This window comes from Triturus cristatus, chromosome 3_1, assembly GCF_964204655.1.
Source record: "Triturus cristatus chromosome 3_1, aTriCri1.1, whole genome shotgun sequence".
NCBI lineage: Eukaryota > Metazoa > Chordata > Amphibia > Caudata > Salamandridae > Triturus > Triturus cristatus.
This window is the reverse complement of record NC_140583.1, coordinates 921,209,038-921,222,442: the sequence shown is the minus strand read 5'-3', so window position 1 is coordinate 921,222,442 and position 13,405 is coordinate 921,209,038. Positions and strand designations below refer to the sequence as shown.

Below are 13,405 nucleotides of genomic sequence, written 5' to 3'. Positions count from 1 at the left end.
TCATCGATGGAGCTAATATGTACACCATCGACTGACTTTCCGTCAACTATCCATCCAACAAAGTTACCTCCGCCACAGCTTGTAGATCCATCGGCGAAACTATTGCCTTAATCATCGACGTTCAAAAGACAACGTATAAGTCTTTGATTTCACCTATTTTACAAGTTAAACGCAAATCTTCTCAAGATGTGCTCTTGCCTGTACATACTTCACCCAGCAAGGTTTCGGCTTACCCTCCATAGGATCCATTTGATTATAAGAACTTTAAGGAATTAAGAGGATACTTGTATGTTTGGAGAGGCACACAGCCCCTCGGATCTCCATATAAAATGTCAAGATGATGATGATGACCACCATTATTGCAACAGGATACATCTCAACAGTGTATGCAGCAGGAACCTGCATTTCAAATGGCCACATCATTACTTTCCAACCTGCAAAATATGTTACCGGACTATTACAGCAGAATCCTACTTTCAGAATCTGCTGCTTCGGTTCCTCAAATGCCTGTTCAGCGGCCACCTACTCTGACGTGCATCTCCTATTCTTGCTGCATCTACGTCACCATTGTCATACTTGCCTTTAACAACCCTGCAACCCCCAGTGGAGGACCAACAGTCCACTGATGCAGACAGGGAAGAGGGGGAAGTTGATGATTTATCCTTTCACCAAGGAATGGGATGAGTACCAAATTCAGAAGCCATCTCCTGCTACTCCATCTCCAGTTGATTCCGCACAGGAGAACATAGGGGGGGGGGGGTGCCATATATTCATGGAAAATACGGCAAAGAGGTTTCAACTTCCCAAGGTCACTAAGCAATCTGATTGCTTTTTATATGATTTTAAGGAGCAAAGCAAGAAACGGGTCCATGCAATTCCGATTGTAGACTTTATATGGGAGGGGGACCTTGAGGTCCTGAAGACTCCAGCTTCAATACCAGCTTTGCTCCCTAAACTGGAAAAGAAATATAAGGCACCTGATAATTCTCCGGCCTACCTCATAGGACAATCAAAGCCAGATTCGGTTATATTAGAGGCGGCTCAGTATCGTTCCAGGAATCACTCCTCTGCCCTAACCACTCCTCCAGATAGGGAAGGAAGACACCTTGATGCCTTAGGGAAGAGGTTCTCTACTATGGCGGCTACGACAGTCTGAGCACCCTTGCAATCCTAGGCAGGTACGACCACCAAATGTGCTCTGATATATCGCAATTTTTTTATGCTCTCCAGAGGATTCTAAATTAGAGGCAAGGAAGATTCTACAACAGGGAGAAAGGATTTCTGCTGAGATAATTGACTGCGCAATAGACGTCTCATCTACAGGTGTCTAGCAGCTTACAGGGGTTGCAGTTCTGAGACGCCAGGGATGGCTAAGGGCTACTTCCTTCCGTCAGGAAGTGCAAACAAAAATGATTGACATGCCTTACAATGAGGAATAATTATTCAGTCAGCACGTGGATGATGCACTTCAGACCATTAAAAAGGACACATATATAGCCAGATCCCTAGGCACCCTGCAGTTTAAAAAGCAGCCCTTTTATGGAGCACAAGGAAACCAGCCCTTTCGTGGAGCACGAGGCATATGAACTTTCTCTTTTTGAGGGGGTTGCCTGCAGTATAAGCAATACCAGCCCTATCCGGGCCAAAAATCGTTATTCCACTGGCCAACAGCCCTACAAACTGCTGACTTCTGTTTACTACAGACATCCCACCAGAGGACAAAGCTCTTACATGGGGAGAGACCCTTCCAAGAGACAGTGACACCTTTCTAGTGCCGGCTGCCACCACCACCTCAAATTCCAAGATTGGGGGGAGAATTTCCAACTTCCTTCCATAATGGTCACAAATCACATCGGACAAATGGGTCCTCTACATAGTCACCAAAGGGCACACCTTGGAGTTTCAACAAACCCCACCAAACTTACCTCCTCAAGGACCACCTGCTTCCTATTTAAAGGAACTGTTGTCTCAGATCATCATCATGATACACAAGGGTGCAATCAAAGTGGTACCGAAAGCTCAAAGGGGAGTCTGCTTCTATTAGAGATTCTTCCTAATACGAAAGAAGTAAAGGGAGTGGCGCCCAATTTTGGACCTTCATCAAGTCAACAAATTCCTAAAGAAACCATTTTATATGGCATCTCTTCATGATGTTCTGCACCTCTTAAATCAAGGAGGTCGTATGACAAACTTGGATTTCCAGGACACCTATTTCCATATCCCCATACTGCCCAAACACAGGATGTTTTTGGGCTTCAGGGTGGCCAGTGCAGTGCGCACTGTCTATTCAGGGTCTTAGCATTCGTCCTGAGCACAGCGCTTCAAGTTTTCACCAAGGTATTAGCTCCAGTAGCTGCACATCTAAGGCAATCCTGAATCCAAATATTTCCACAATTGGATGGTTGGCTAATAAAAGGCAAGCAGAAAGACATACAAGGGCCGGTCTATCTCTGATCTGTGTCTTGGGGCTGTCACTCAACTGCCAAAAATCACATCTCACACCTTCAACTACTATAACATTTCTGGGAGTAACTATCAACATGCTGCAGGTAAAAACCTTCAGCTCACAAGAGAGACAGGAAAGAATTCACAACCTGACATATCACCTCACTACAAAAAAGAATTGGATCCCTTTGCAACCAGCGAGAACCACAAATGCCAGTACTTTTCCAGTTGGCAACCCCAAGTTGCATCGTGGGGGGAATGCATTTTTGATCAAATGGTCAAAGATTTATGCATACGCTTTTCCCTCCGATTCCATTAATCCCAAGAGTACTCAGAAAGATGAAGAAAGAGCCATGTCAGATCCCTCTCATAGCTCTCCAGTGACCCCCCTCAGTTTTGGTTTGCAGAACTCCTCCTCCTCCTCCTCTCGGAGCAGAAACCCATTCAGTTGCAACCAATACCGAACCTACTAACAGTGAAGCAGGTCCAAGTCCATCATCCCAACTCAACATCTCTTCAATTGTCTGCCTGGCTCCTGAGTTCAATGAATTTGCCATCCCAGCCATCTTATCTGATTGTCGAGGTCTTTGCCAATACCAGAGCACAGTTCACAACCACAACATACAAACTTAAGTGGAAGAGGCTTTGTATCTGGTGTTCCAGCTCAGAAGTCCATTAGTTCTATTCATTATCAGAAAAGATACTTCCGTCTCTACTTCACCTAGCAAAATCTGGTCTTTCTCATGCTTCCATCCAGTTCCATCAGGCCCCGATATCCAGATTTAGGCGAACCAGTCATTCCCCATCTTTATGGCCCTCAAGACACATAAAACTGTTTCTTAAGGGATTGTTTGGGCTCCCCATCCCCCATTACCACCCCCCTCCCCGCCCCCCCCCCCCCAACCCATTTGAGCCCATTCGTAAGGCAGAGCTAAAATGCATCTCCTAGAAAACAGCTCTTACTTCAGCCAAGCGAGTAAATGACATACAAGCGTTTATAATTAAACAGCCTTTCCTTCAGTTCACGAATGACTGTGTAATTCTCCGGACTAATCCAAAGTTTATCCCTAAAGTACCCTCTGACTTTCATTTGAGCAAGCCTGTCCTTTTAAAGAAATGTTTCCCCAATCCTTAAGCACCAGCGGAAAAATCCTTACATTCATTAGATGTCAAGAGATGTCTCATATTCTACATGCAGAAGACTACCAGCATACGCAAGGCAGACCAGCTATTTGTAGCCTATGAAGACCTCAGAAAAGGGTTTCCCGTTACAAAACAGACTATAGCAAGATGGATTGCTTCAGCCATACAGTTTTTCCATCAACAAGCAGGAAAACTGTTATCTGCTGCAGCTAAGGCCCACTCTACCAGAGCTGTCTCCACATCAACAGCTCTTTTTGCCAGTGTGCCCATTCAACAGATTTGCAGAGCAGCAACCTCGTCCTACAGGCACCCTTTTACTCGCCATTATTGCCTTGATGCCGCAGAAAACTCTGATGCAGCTGTAGGACAAGCAGTTCTGCGTCATCTTTTCCAATAATGTGAGATTATTTTTTTCTTCCCACCTTCCAATATGCTTTCACTATCCTAACTCGCATGCATGTATTTGTATATACTGTTCACTGCTAACTATTGAGATTCAAGCATGGTAATCTATTAAAGATCCAATGCTGGAGAAGAAAATAAGTTACTTACCTTTAACTGTGGTTCTCCAGTATTGGTATCTTTCATAGATTCACATGCGGCTCACCCTCCTCCCCATAGAGGCTCCCCCAGTTTTTTGCAGATGTTTACTTATTATTAGGGCTCCCGATTTTATTGTATTTATTTTTAAACATTTCCGTCTGTATTTTTCTATATTTATTTTTTGGTAATAATTATTAGCATTATATACAAATACATGTTCACACATGCCTGTATTTAAGGGAATGTCATCTGTTTTTAAGCCCCCATGGTGTCTATCTGTTTAGCAGTTGCTCTGGAATTTATGAAGGACAACAAAAGGAGTCCTTTACAAGAAGCCCAATTTTCTGTATTTTTCCGCTTTTAAAGACAAATACAGACAGGAAATAGATTGTTTTCTGTCTGTATAAATCAGTAGAAACGGAAAACTGGAAGCCTTGCTTATTATATATGGATATATATCTTTATATGTATGTGGGTATATTTCACTTGTGCTAGAAAATCTGAGAGCAGGAGCCTCTGTGGCAAGTGTTCTAAGGGTGCTGTTGCCCGATTGATCGGAATTTGGGCCATTTCTAATGACTCTGAGTTATTAAAGTGAATGTTTTCTCCATTAACTTCAATGTAAGAGTTTTACTTACTGCTTTATATATACCGTGGGACTCCCACTTCGACGATGGGGAATGATTCAAGCATGTGAATCTATGAAAGATACCAATGCTGGAGAACCACAGTTACTGGTAAGTATCTTATTTTCTTAAATTCTATCATCTGTAGATTTAGTCCATGCCTTGTAGTGACCATCTTTGTGTTGGACTAATGACATAATATTAGTTGTAATATGGTGGATTAATTTATGTTACTTTGGTAATGGCCATGTATAGGTAAACCTATACAGTCAAGGTTTCAAATTCATTGCCGACATTTATCCTGGCTCTGAAAAATTACATATGCACATAAGGTAGCATACTAACAGATTGTCAAGTAAAACCAGATTAGATTTATTTATTTGGAGTTTTATTTAGCTCTGGCTAGACCCGGAGGTATTGGAGCGCTTTACATAGATAGTTGTCCAGTGGGAATTTTAATTCATAGAAGTTCCCAGCGGGAATGTCATACTGTCCTGTTTTCCAGCTGATTTACTGAGAGTTGTAAAACAGCCTGACTGTCTTTTTTTCGACAGATGTATAATAGATATTGTAACCACTGCAGTGGAATATATTTGTTTGAAGCAACTCCTTTCATCTGAATTTTAATTTTATGATTTGTTTTTAATCATTTGTAGCTCTACTGAGAAGTCTTTCCCCTGGAGATCATCTGGTAAGATTTTTTTCCATTTACTTGTGTTTCAAGAACAACATGCTGCCCAGAAACGCATTTAATAGTAATATGCCATACCTTCCTAAAATATTTGTGAAAACCCCTGCAAAGTAATTGTTTGCTAACTGTGTTTAATTTCATGTTCCCTATCTATGTGCTTTTTGATTTAATCTATTTTTAGTAAACTATGTGTATTTAATGGTAGTGTACATTAAGTCTGACATTACCAAATACCTTTTTCCCCGAGGAAATCTGGCAAAGTTACATACATGCAATCAGCCCTTTTCATCTGTTGTTCTTTTGTATTGTCATTCAAATCTTGCTTCTGCACTATACAGGAAAGGGCAATGAGTCCGCCCTTGGCCCCACTCATTGTGAGTGACAGCAGTTTGTCTTTGCATTGAGGCGACTAGGGTGCAATATATTATTCCTCTTTAATCCCTGGGGACATCTTTCCCCTTTTATCAACTGTTGTTTGTTCATAATTGCTTTTCTCTTTATTTTCAAAAGCCTGACAGCTTTGTATGCACAAAAGTGTCAGGCTCTCACAGCTGCTAGCAGAACACCGCATCATTTGTGAGCACAATTGGTGACACCAGTTTATAAATGAGTTTTAAACCCATTCCAAGATGGTCTCCAATGTTTGTGGAGACATGTGATCTCACAAATGACCGTCATTGGTTTGTGTTTTAGTTTATACCAAAAGCCTTTCCTAGATGTTTGCCCATACACATAGTTGACCATCTTCTAATGTTTATTGTGAAAGTATAACAAAAACCATTATGAGATGGCCACGCATGTACCCGCACACACAGGTGGACATAATAATTTGCTCTTTGTTGTACTTAAGCACTGATTTTCCTTTCCCAGATGCCCAAAGTGTTGCTCTACTAGAAGACTTAATTAATGCTAAACTATAGTCAAGAAAAAGAGCATTGGCAAAGCCAATACCTATTGGCTTTTCCAACACTTGTTTAAGAATTACTGGTGTATCCAGAGCTTATTAAGTATTACCTTAAAGCAAAACAGGCAAGTTTTAGGTTGTATATATTGTACTTAACACACAACTGCCATTTTAAAACTTTAAAGGATTCAAATAGTCTTACAAAAGATCACCCTGAAGAAGTATTGACTTCTAAAGCAGTTAGTGTCACTGAAAAGCTATAACAGGCTCTGTAATTGATTTGACGGTCTGAAAAGCGCAAGGATTTGTTTATGCACTAGAGTATATGCCTGTATTGCAGGAGCGAATTAGTCCAAACAATTGGCCTTGACGGCAAAACAATATTTTTTAAGTTTAAGAGTGTGTGTGTGTGTGCGTGTTGTATGCAGCGGTATTGCCACGGATGTGAACAAGGGGGTTTAAGAACACTTGTGTGCAATACTGAACAATAATCCTCTTTAGGTGATGTCAGTACATTATCAGGATGGTCTTAAGTGTGATCCTGTTGGTTTGTGTCTGTAATACGGTCTATTTCAGTAGTGAGAGGATCAGTCAATAATGAAAAGAGATTGCTCCTAAAAAAAGCATGATTCATATTGAGATTGAAATCACAAGCAACAAATTGATTGAATCAGAGCTCAGCCCTGCATTTGTTTTATTTAATTTATTATCAGCCCATCACAGCCTACGTGTAGATATTATAGGGATGTACTTTGTGGCATGCTTTTGGAAGGGTTTTACATACATAATAACATTTTGTTTACAGACCGCAGTGGCATTAACTTGAGGTTTTTTTATTACATGGCAAATATAAAATTGTATTAAATGAGCTGACTAGGGATTTCGGAATGTGAAGTTGTATTTATTCGTGCTTGAACTAATGCTGAAATTAAAGAATTATCATTAACAAGATGTCCGGAATAATTAATAGGTTGTCAGAGTGACTTTGCAAAGTTATTTGAAAGTATTATGCTTGGGATAATGTGTATATAAAGGAATTTAACCTCTGAATGATTTTCAATGGAACATATTTGAATGACTCACTGTGCTAATGTGAGAATGCTTTGAATTTTAATTACAATCATCCAACCGATTTGGAGATATCAATGAATATTTAAACTTATGTGGCATTTGAGGTTTTTATACAAATGGATATGTGGCCTTTTAAGAAAACGTCTTAAACCCTCATAATTCCAATGAACGAGGTACAGGAATTATTAGTAACACCTGCTGTATTGCCTTCTTAATACTATTGGGGTAGTAAATGATTTACCCATTGTATCCATAAGTGGTTGACGGTTCCTTCAAGAGCAGCAGATGGGTGCTAATTCAGAATATGAGATTGAAAATGGCAGCCTTTGACCATTAATGCCATGAATTGTGTTAAGATGAGGCCAGTGTCAAATTGTGTTGTACTTTTATATTGATGGGGCCCATAATTGCATAGAAATGAGTTAAATAAGTATTGATAATGGTTAAGGAGAGGAAAGAGCCTAGGGTACCCCACCATCCACCATGTAAGATTCACTCCATGTTATGTGGGGGGAGCAGCTTAACTCTCTGCATCTTATTTGCAAGTAGTTCTGAGAACCTTCTCGGCAGAACAATTGGATATATTTTGGATTTAAATAGTATGGTCCACTTTATTAAATGCACAGATAGGTCCAAAAGAACCAAAACCGATATTTATCCTCCAGTGCAGTCCTCAAGGATTGTTCCAGGCCGTGAATAGAGATTTGTCTCTACGCCTTGGATAAAAACGTAATTTGACGGAAGCTCGGCAGTCGTTTGTCTCATGATTGCACTGATGCTGGCTTGAAGATATCTTCCATTTCCACTTTAACATATTTGAAATGAAATGGGGTGTAATAGGATACTCTCTAGGACAGGGGTCTCCAACCTTTACAGTATTGAGTTATATTATGTTCAATGAAAATCATCCTGAGCTACTAATATTAGTGCCATACACATAAGAAAAGATTATATCAGTGTCCACCCTATGCAAGATTACCAGCCGTGATCACCTCAGTGCAAGAATACCAGTAGTAATGTAAAAAGGCTTTTTAAATTTTGAATGCCTCTACAAGGTTAATACATAACTGCCACATCTCCAATGCCCTTGGCACCAAGGTAATATTATTAGTCTCAAATCTCCCAGTGCTGAGTAATTTATGATTCAAATACCAGTTTTAAATATAGCATGGAAATTAAGGGTTTTAAAAAAAACACATTTTCATGTTGAATATTCACTTTTCAATTTTGATATACATATATTAATTCAACAGAGCAAAAGCTTCTAGATAAGTAGACTGGGCTGCACACATGTGAGTTATTCACAGGTAGATGGAGAGCTACCAGTAGCTTACGAGCTACTCGGAGAAGCCTGCTCTAGGGTATGTGAGAGGATTTTTTTCCAGGGATGAAGTTTGATAGACCATCCCCTATTAACTGTTGCAATGATGCTTTGCCTCTTAGTATGCATTTTTATATGAAAAGGGCACCACATTTATATTCTGTGAGATCTGAATTATTAATTTAGAGGAAAGGGTTTCAGCACGTTGGTAGTCTAGTATCTTTTCAGGCCAAAGCACATTTTCAATGAGAAAACCTGGGCTTCACTTCTGGTAGCTATGACACAAAGTACCACTCTTTCCTGGAGAGAAATGTATTGTAGGTATCTAAGCAGCACCAAACAATATTAATGTCCAGTAATATACCACTAAACTCCCCAACCCAATTTAATGAAAATGGGTATAATTTAATAAACAAAATGACATAAAAATGTGCACAGTCCAATTAAGAGGTTAAAGAGTTTACCTTAGACCTTAGTCTATTTTTATGGCAGTCCAAATCCTCAGAAACGTCAAGGCAGGATACTGTAGCCAGTGGAGATCTCTTAAAGTTTGATACTTGTTTTTTGGGGTCCCTCTGAAGCCTTGGGTTTAGGGGCCAAAAGTGATAGTCTTGAAAAATGCAGCCAATGAGGTTTATTTGCTGCTGAGGTAACTTTGCTGCATCATTCCAGTCTTAAGTTACACATTCAGAGGTAGATACTTTATGGTTCTCCAAATTTTCCAGCGTAGTCAAGGCTTGACGATGTAGCCAGTGACGGCTCCCTGAGACTGGATACGTGTTCTTTGCAGACCCTCTGTCTTGAATTCAGTGTCAATATCATGAGCGAAAAAGGCAAGCATGGGCTGTTAATCACTGTTCCTTGTGCAGCTCCCAAACAGGTGGGGGAGGCTTTGAGAGAACACGCCATAGTGCTGGAGTCAGAAGCAAGGTCAACCACTCACTCCATTGTGGGATCCAGCAGGCTTGTGTTTTTTTTTTTTACCAATTGGTCACCTCTCTCTTCCACAGAAGAGCCTCTCTCTTCAGGCGTTTCTGTCCGCGAGGCTAATAGGAGGACAGTTGGTCTGTCCCTTGAGTATTTCCAAAGCAAGAGTACAAGAAGAAGCAGGTTTCCCCCTATCCTTCTTGAGGCAGGCAGCAAATGTATGCACGTTTCTTCTGCCTCTCCCATGTTCAATTGTGTTCTGGGGAGCTGGTGTTCTTATTGGATATATTAGGCAGTGAATGGTGACAATTCTGGGCTTAATCCTAAAACAATAATAAACCCCCGGCCTACTTTCAGTGCTTCCGGTGTTTTTCTACTAAGCTATCCTAGAAAACACTGCTCTGGGAGACTTTAGAAAATGTAGGACCTCTTGGCTAGTATGTGGATCTCAGAATTTCCACTTGGGCTGTCATATTTGGTAAACACCCAAAATATCGATTCCAAAATATCGACTGCCCAGAATATCGAAGTTAAAATATAGAGTGGACAGAATATCGACTCATCAAAATATAGATAGGTCAGAATATCGAAATTGGGGTACAAAATATCGATTACCAAAATATAGTCTTTAAAAATATCGAATACCATAATATCGAATTTTAAAATATAGATTACCATAATATTGAATTTTTTTTGTGTGTTATGTATTGTAGTATATGTGTTAAAATGATGTATTATTTTTGTAATGTATGTTTAATTTATTTCAACAAATGAATGTTATGTAATTTAATTATTGCATAATTTAATTCCGTAGCGGGTTGTGGGTTTATAGGGGAATAGGGTGGGAAGTAATTTAATTATGGTTAATTAAATGTTAATTATATTTATATGTTTTGATAATTAATTAATTGATAATTAATTATTAATTAGTAATTAATTTTTATTAATTGGTAATTAATTTATATTGATAATTATGTTAATTGTATTTGTTATTATTAGGAGCAGGTTGTGGGTTTGTAGGGGAATTGGATGGGAAGTAAATTAATTGTAATAAAGTAAATAATAAATTTTTTATTTATGTGTATTGATAATTAATTGATGATACAAATTAATTACCAATTAATTAATTAATGGGTAAATAATTTGTATGAATTGCTAAATAATTTTTATTATTTGCAAAATTATTTTTATTAATTGATAATAATGTAAATTGTATTTGTTATTATTGGGAGTGGGTTGTGGGTTTATAGGGGAATTGGGTGGGAAGTAAATTAATTGTAATAAAGTAAATATTAAATTTTTTATTTATGTGTATTGATAATTAATTTTTAATTGGTAATTAATTATTATTAATTGGTAATTAACTTTGTATCTGTATTGATAATTAATGTAATCTTATTTTAAATTTAAATCATTACTTTCCCTACTTTTGCACTCTCAGGAGTGGGAATGGTATTTTTTACCCTCTGCTATCCAACTCTTTCCCTACTGGTGCACTCATTGGAGTGGGAATAGTAATTTTTACCCTTCTGCTATCCAACGCTTTCCCTACTGGTGCACTCTTTGGAGTGGGAATAGTAATTGTTACCCTCCCGCTATCCAACGCTTTCCCTACTGTTGCACTCTCTGGAGTGGGAATAGTAATTTTTACCTCTACGCTATCCAACACTTTCCCTACTGTTGCACTCTCTGGAGTGGGAATAATAATTTTTACCCCTACGCTATCCAACCCTTTCCCTGCTGTTGCACTCTCTGCAGTGGGAATAGTAATTGTTACCCTACCGCTATCCAACACTTTCCCTACTGTTGCACTCTCTGGAGTGGGAATAGTAATTGTTACCCTCCCACTATCCAACGCTTTCCCTACTGTTGCACTCACTGGAGTGGGAATAGTAATTTTTACCCCTGCGCTATCCAACGCTTTCCCTAGTGTTGCACTCTCTGGAGTGGGAATAGTAATTAGTACCCTCCCGCTATCCAACGCTTTCCCTAGTGTTGCACTCTCTGGAGTGGGAATAGTAATTTTTACCCCTACGCTATCCAACGTTTTCCCTACTGTAGCACTCACTGGAGTGGGAATAGTAATTTTTACCCCTACGCTATCCAACGCTTTCCCTACTGTTGCACTCACTGGAGTGGGAATAGTAATTTTTACGCTCTCAGTATCCAACAAAATCTCGACTTTTTTAAATTACTTATATTATGTTTAAATTTTAAGCTTTTTTATATTATATTATGTATGTTTTATTTAATTGTTTTTAATATTTAATTTTATATTATTTTTAATACATTTAAAAAATTCGATATTTTGGCTAACTATATTTTGACAGTCTATATTTTGGAATCGATATTTTAGTACTTACCTGTTTGTAGATAGGGAGTCGATATTCTGTCCCTCTATATTTTGGTGTCGATTTTTTGTGTAGTCGATATTTTGTCCCTTGATATTTAGTCACTGAACCGTCATATTTTGATGGGGCACTCCCCTCAATACTAAGCTGAAAGCAAAGTTATACTAATAATACTGGCTAGCTGGTCCTGAAGCCAAGCCAAACCACCCACTGCTTGCAGCAGAGTCAGGTTGACTTGGAGCAAAATATCATCAGAGCCCCCCTGGCAGCATAGCCTCCTTTTATATAGTGACATTTCATATTACAAGCATTAGCAATACATATAGTTTAGTAGACTATATTGTGCATTCCAATAGCTATATCCATACACAGCGTTCTGTCAGCAAGTAGGGTGTTCCATGTAACCTATTTCACATTTGAGTAATGGCAATTCGAAAAAACTAAATTTCTCTCATGTCGCCTTCCCACAACCAATACCCTCTCCTGTCCTAAATCTCTCCCTGTTCTCCTTTTATATAAACACGCTGTTCGGGAAGGTTCCAGCCAGTTCTTGGGCAGGGTGATCTGCCATTCCTGTCCCCTCCCCTCCCACATTCCAACATAAGTAGCCAGTAATTACTTTTTTCACCCTAGCCCTGTCTTGACCCGGAACAAAGGTTTCACACCTTGTCAATGCACTAATTACTGTCGCTGGAGAGAAGAACGACCCCAGCAGAATCTAATTAATGAATGTGCAGGCTTGCTAGCAGAAGCAAACCAGTTTTTAGAAAATCATCTATGCAACAATCTATTGACCATTGAATTTTAATTTTAATAAATATTATAACAGCATGTTTATGATCTTTATAGCTTTTTCCTGCAATGACTTACCAACATATGATAGTTAACGTTTAAGCTACTGGTGCTGTTTCCACACAGTTTTACTTTGGCCTTATTTTAAAGTTAGTTGAGTCATTCGGGGTTATCCAATCTGTTGTCTCACACGACAGAGAAACAATAAATAACACAAATAACTTTACTGGACGCTAAACGTGGGAAAATCAACAGATGTCTTAATACTGCCCTCACACACTTGATAGTGTCATGCTTCATCATTGGGCCGCATCATACATCCAGGTGCAGACCAACACCTTGGATGGAGTGCAATTTTTTGAGAAGATGAAGAATAGTGTTGAGGGTAGAGTATAATAAAGAAAGACAAAATGAAACACAAAAGTGTAACTCAAATCAAAAAGGAAAACAAATCTTCTCCTGGAAGAAGGGACCAAGAGAGGTGCAGATATAGATGTAAAACTGTCTCGAGGTTCACCCACAAATGTTGTTGTTGTCAACCTCTGGCAGGATTAAAACCAACAATATGGGGTATTCAGGGAAGGTAACGAC

General features: G+C 39.1%; 1 protein-coding gene across 5 annotated transcripts in view; it reads left to right on the top strand.

Annotated features, from left to right (window-relative positions):
- The window catches only part of PKP4 (plakophilin 4), a 693,496-nt gene that overhangs the window by 396,638 nt on the left and 283,453 nt on the right, over positions 1 to 13,405 (top strand). For all 5 annotated transcript variants that reach the window (XM_085645508.1, XM_085645509.1, XM_085645506.1 and 2 more), the window contains one exon: positions 5,414 to 5,448. In XM_085645508.1, the coding sequence (XP_085501634.1) occupies positions 5,414 to 5,448 (35 nt within the window). The remainder of the gene's footprint in view (positions 1 to 5,413; positions 5,449 to 13,405) is intronic.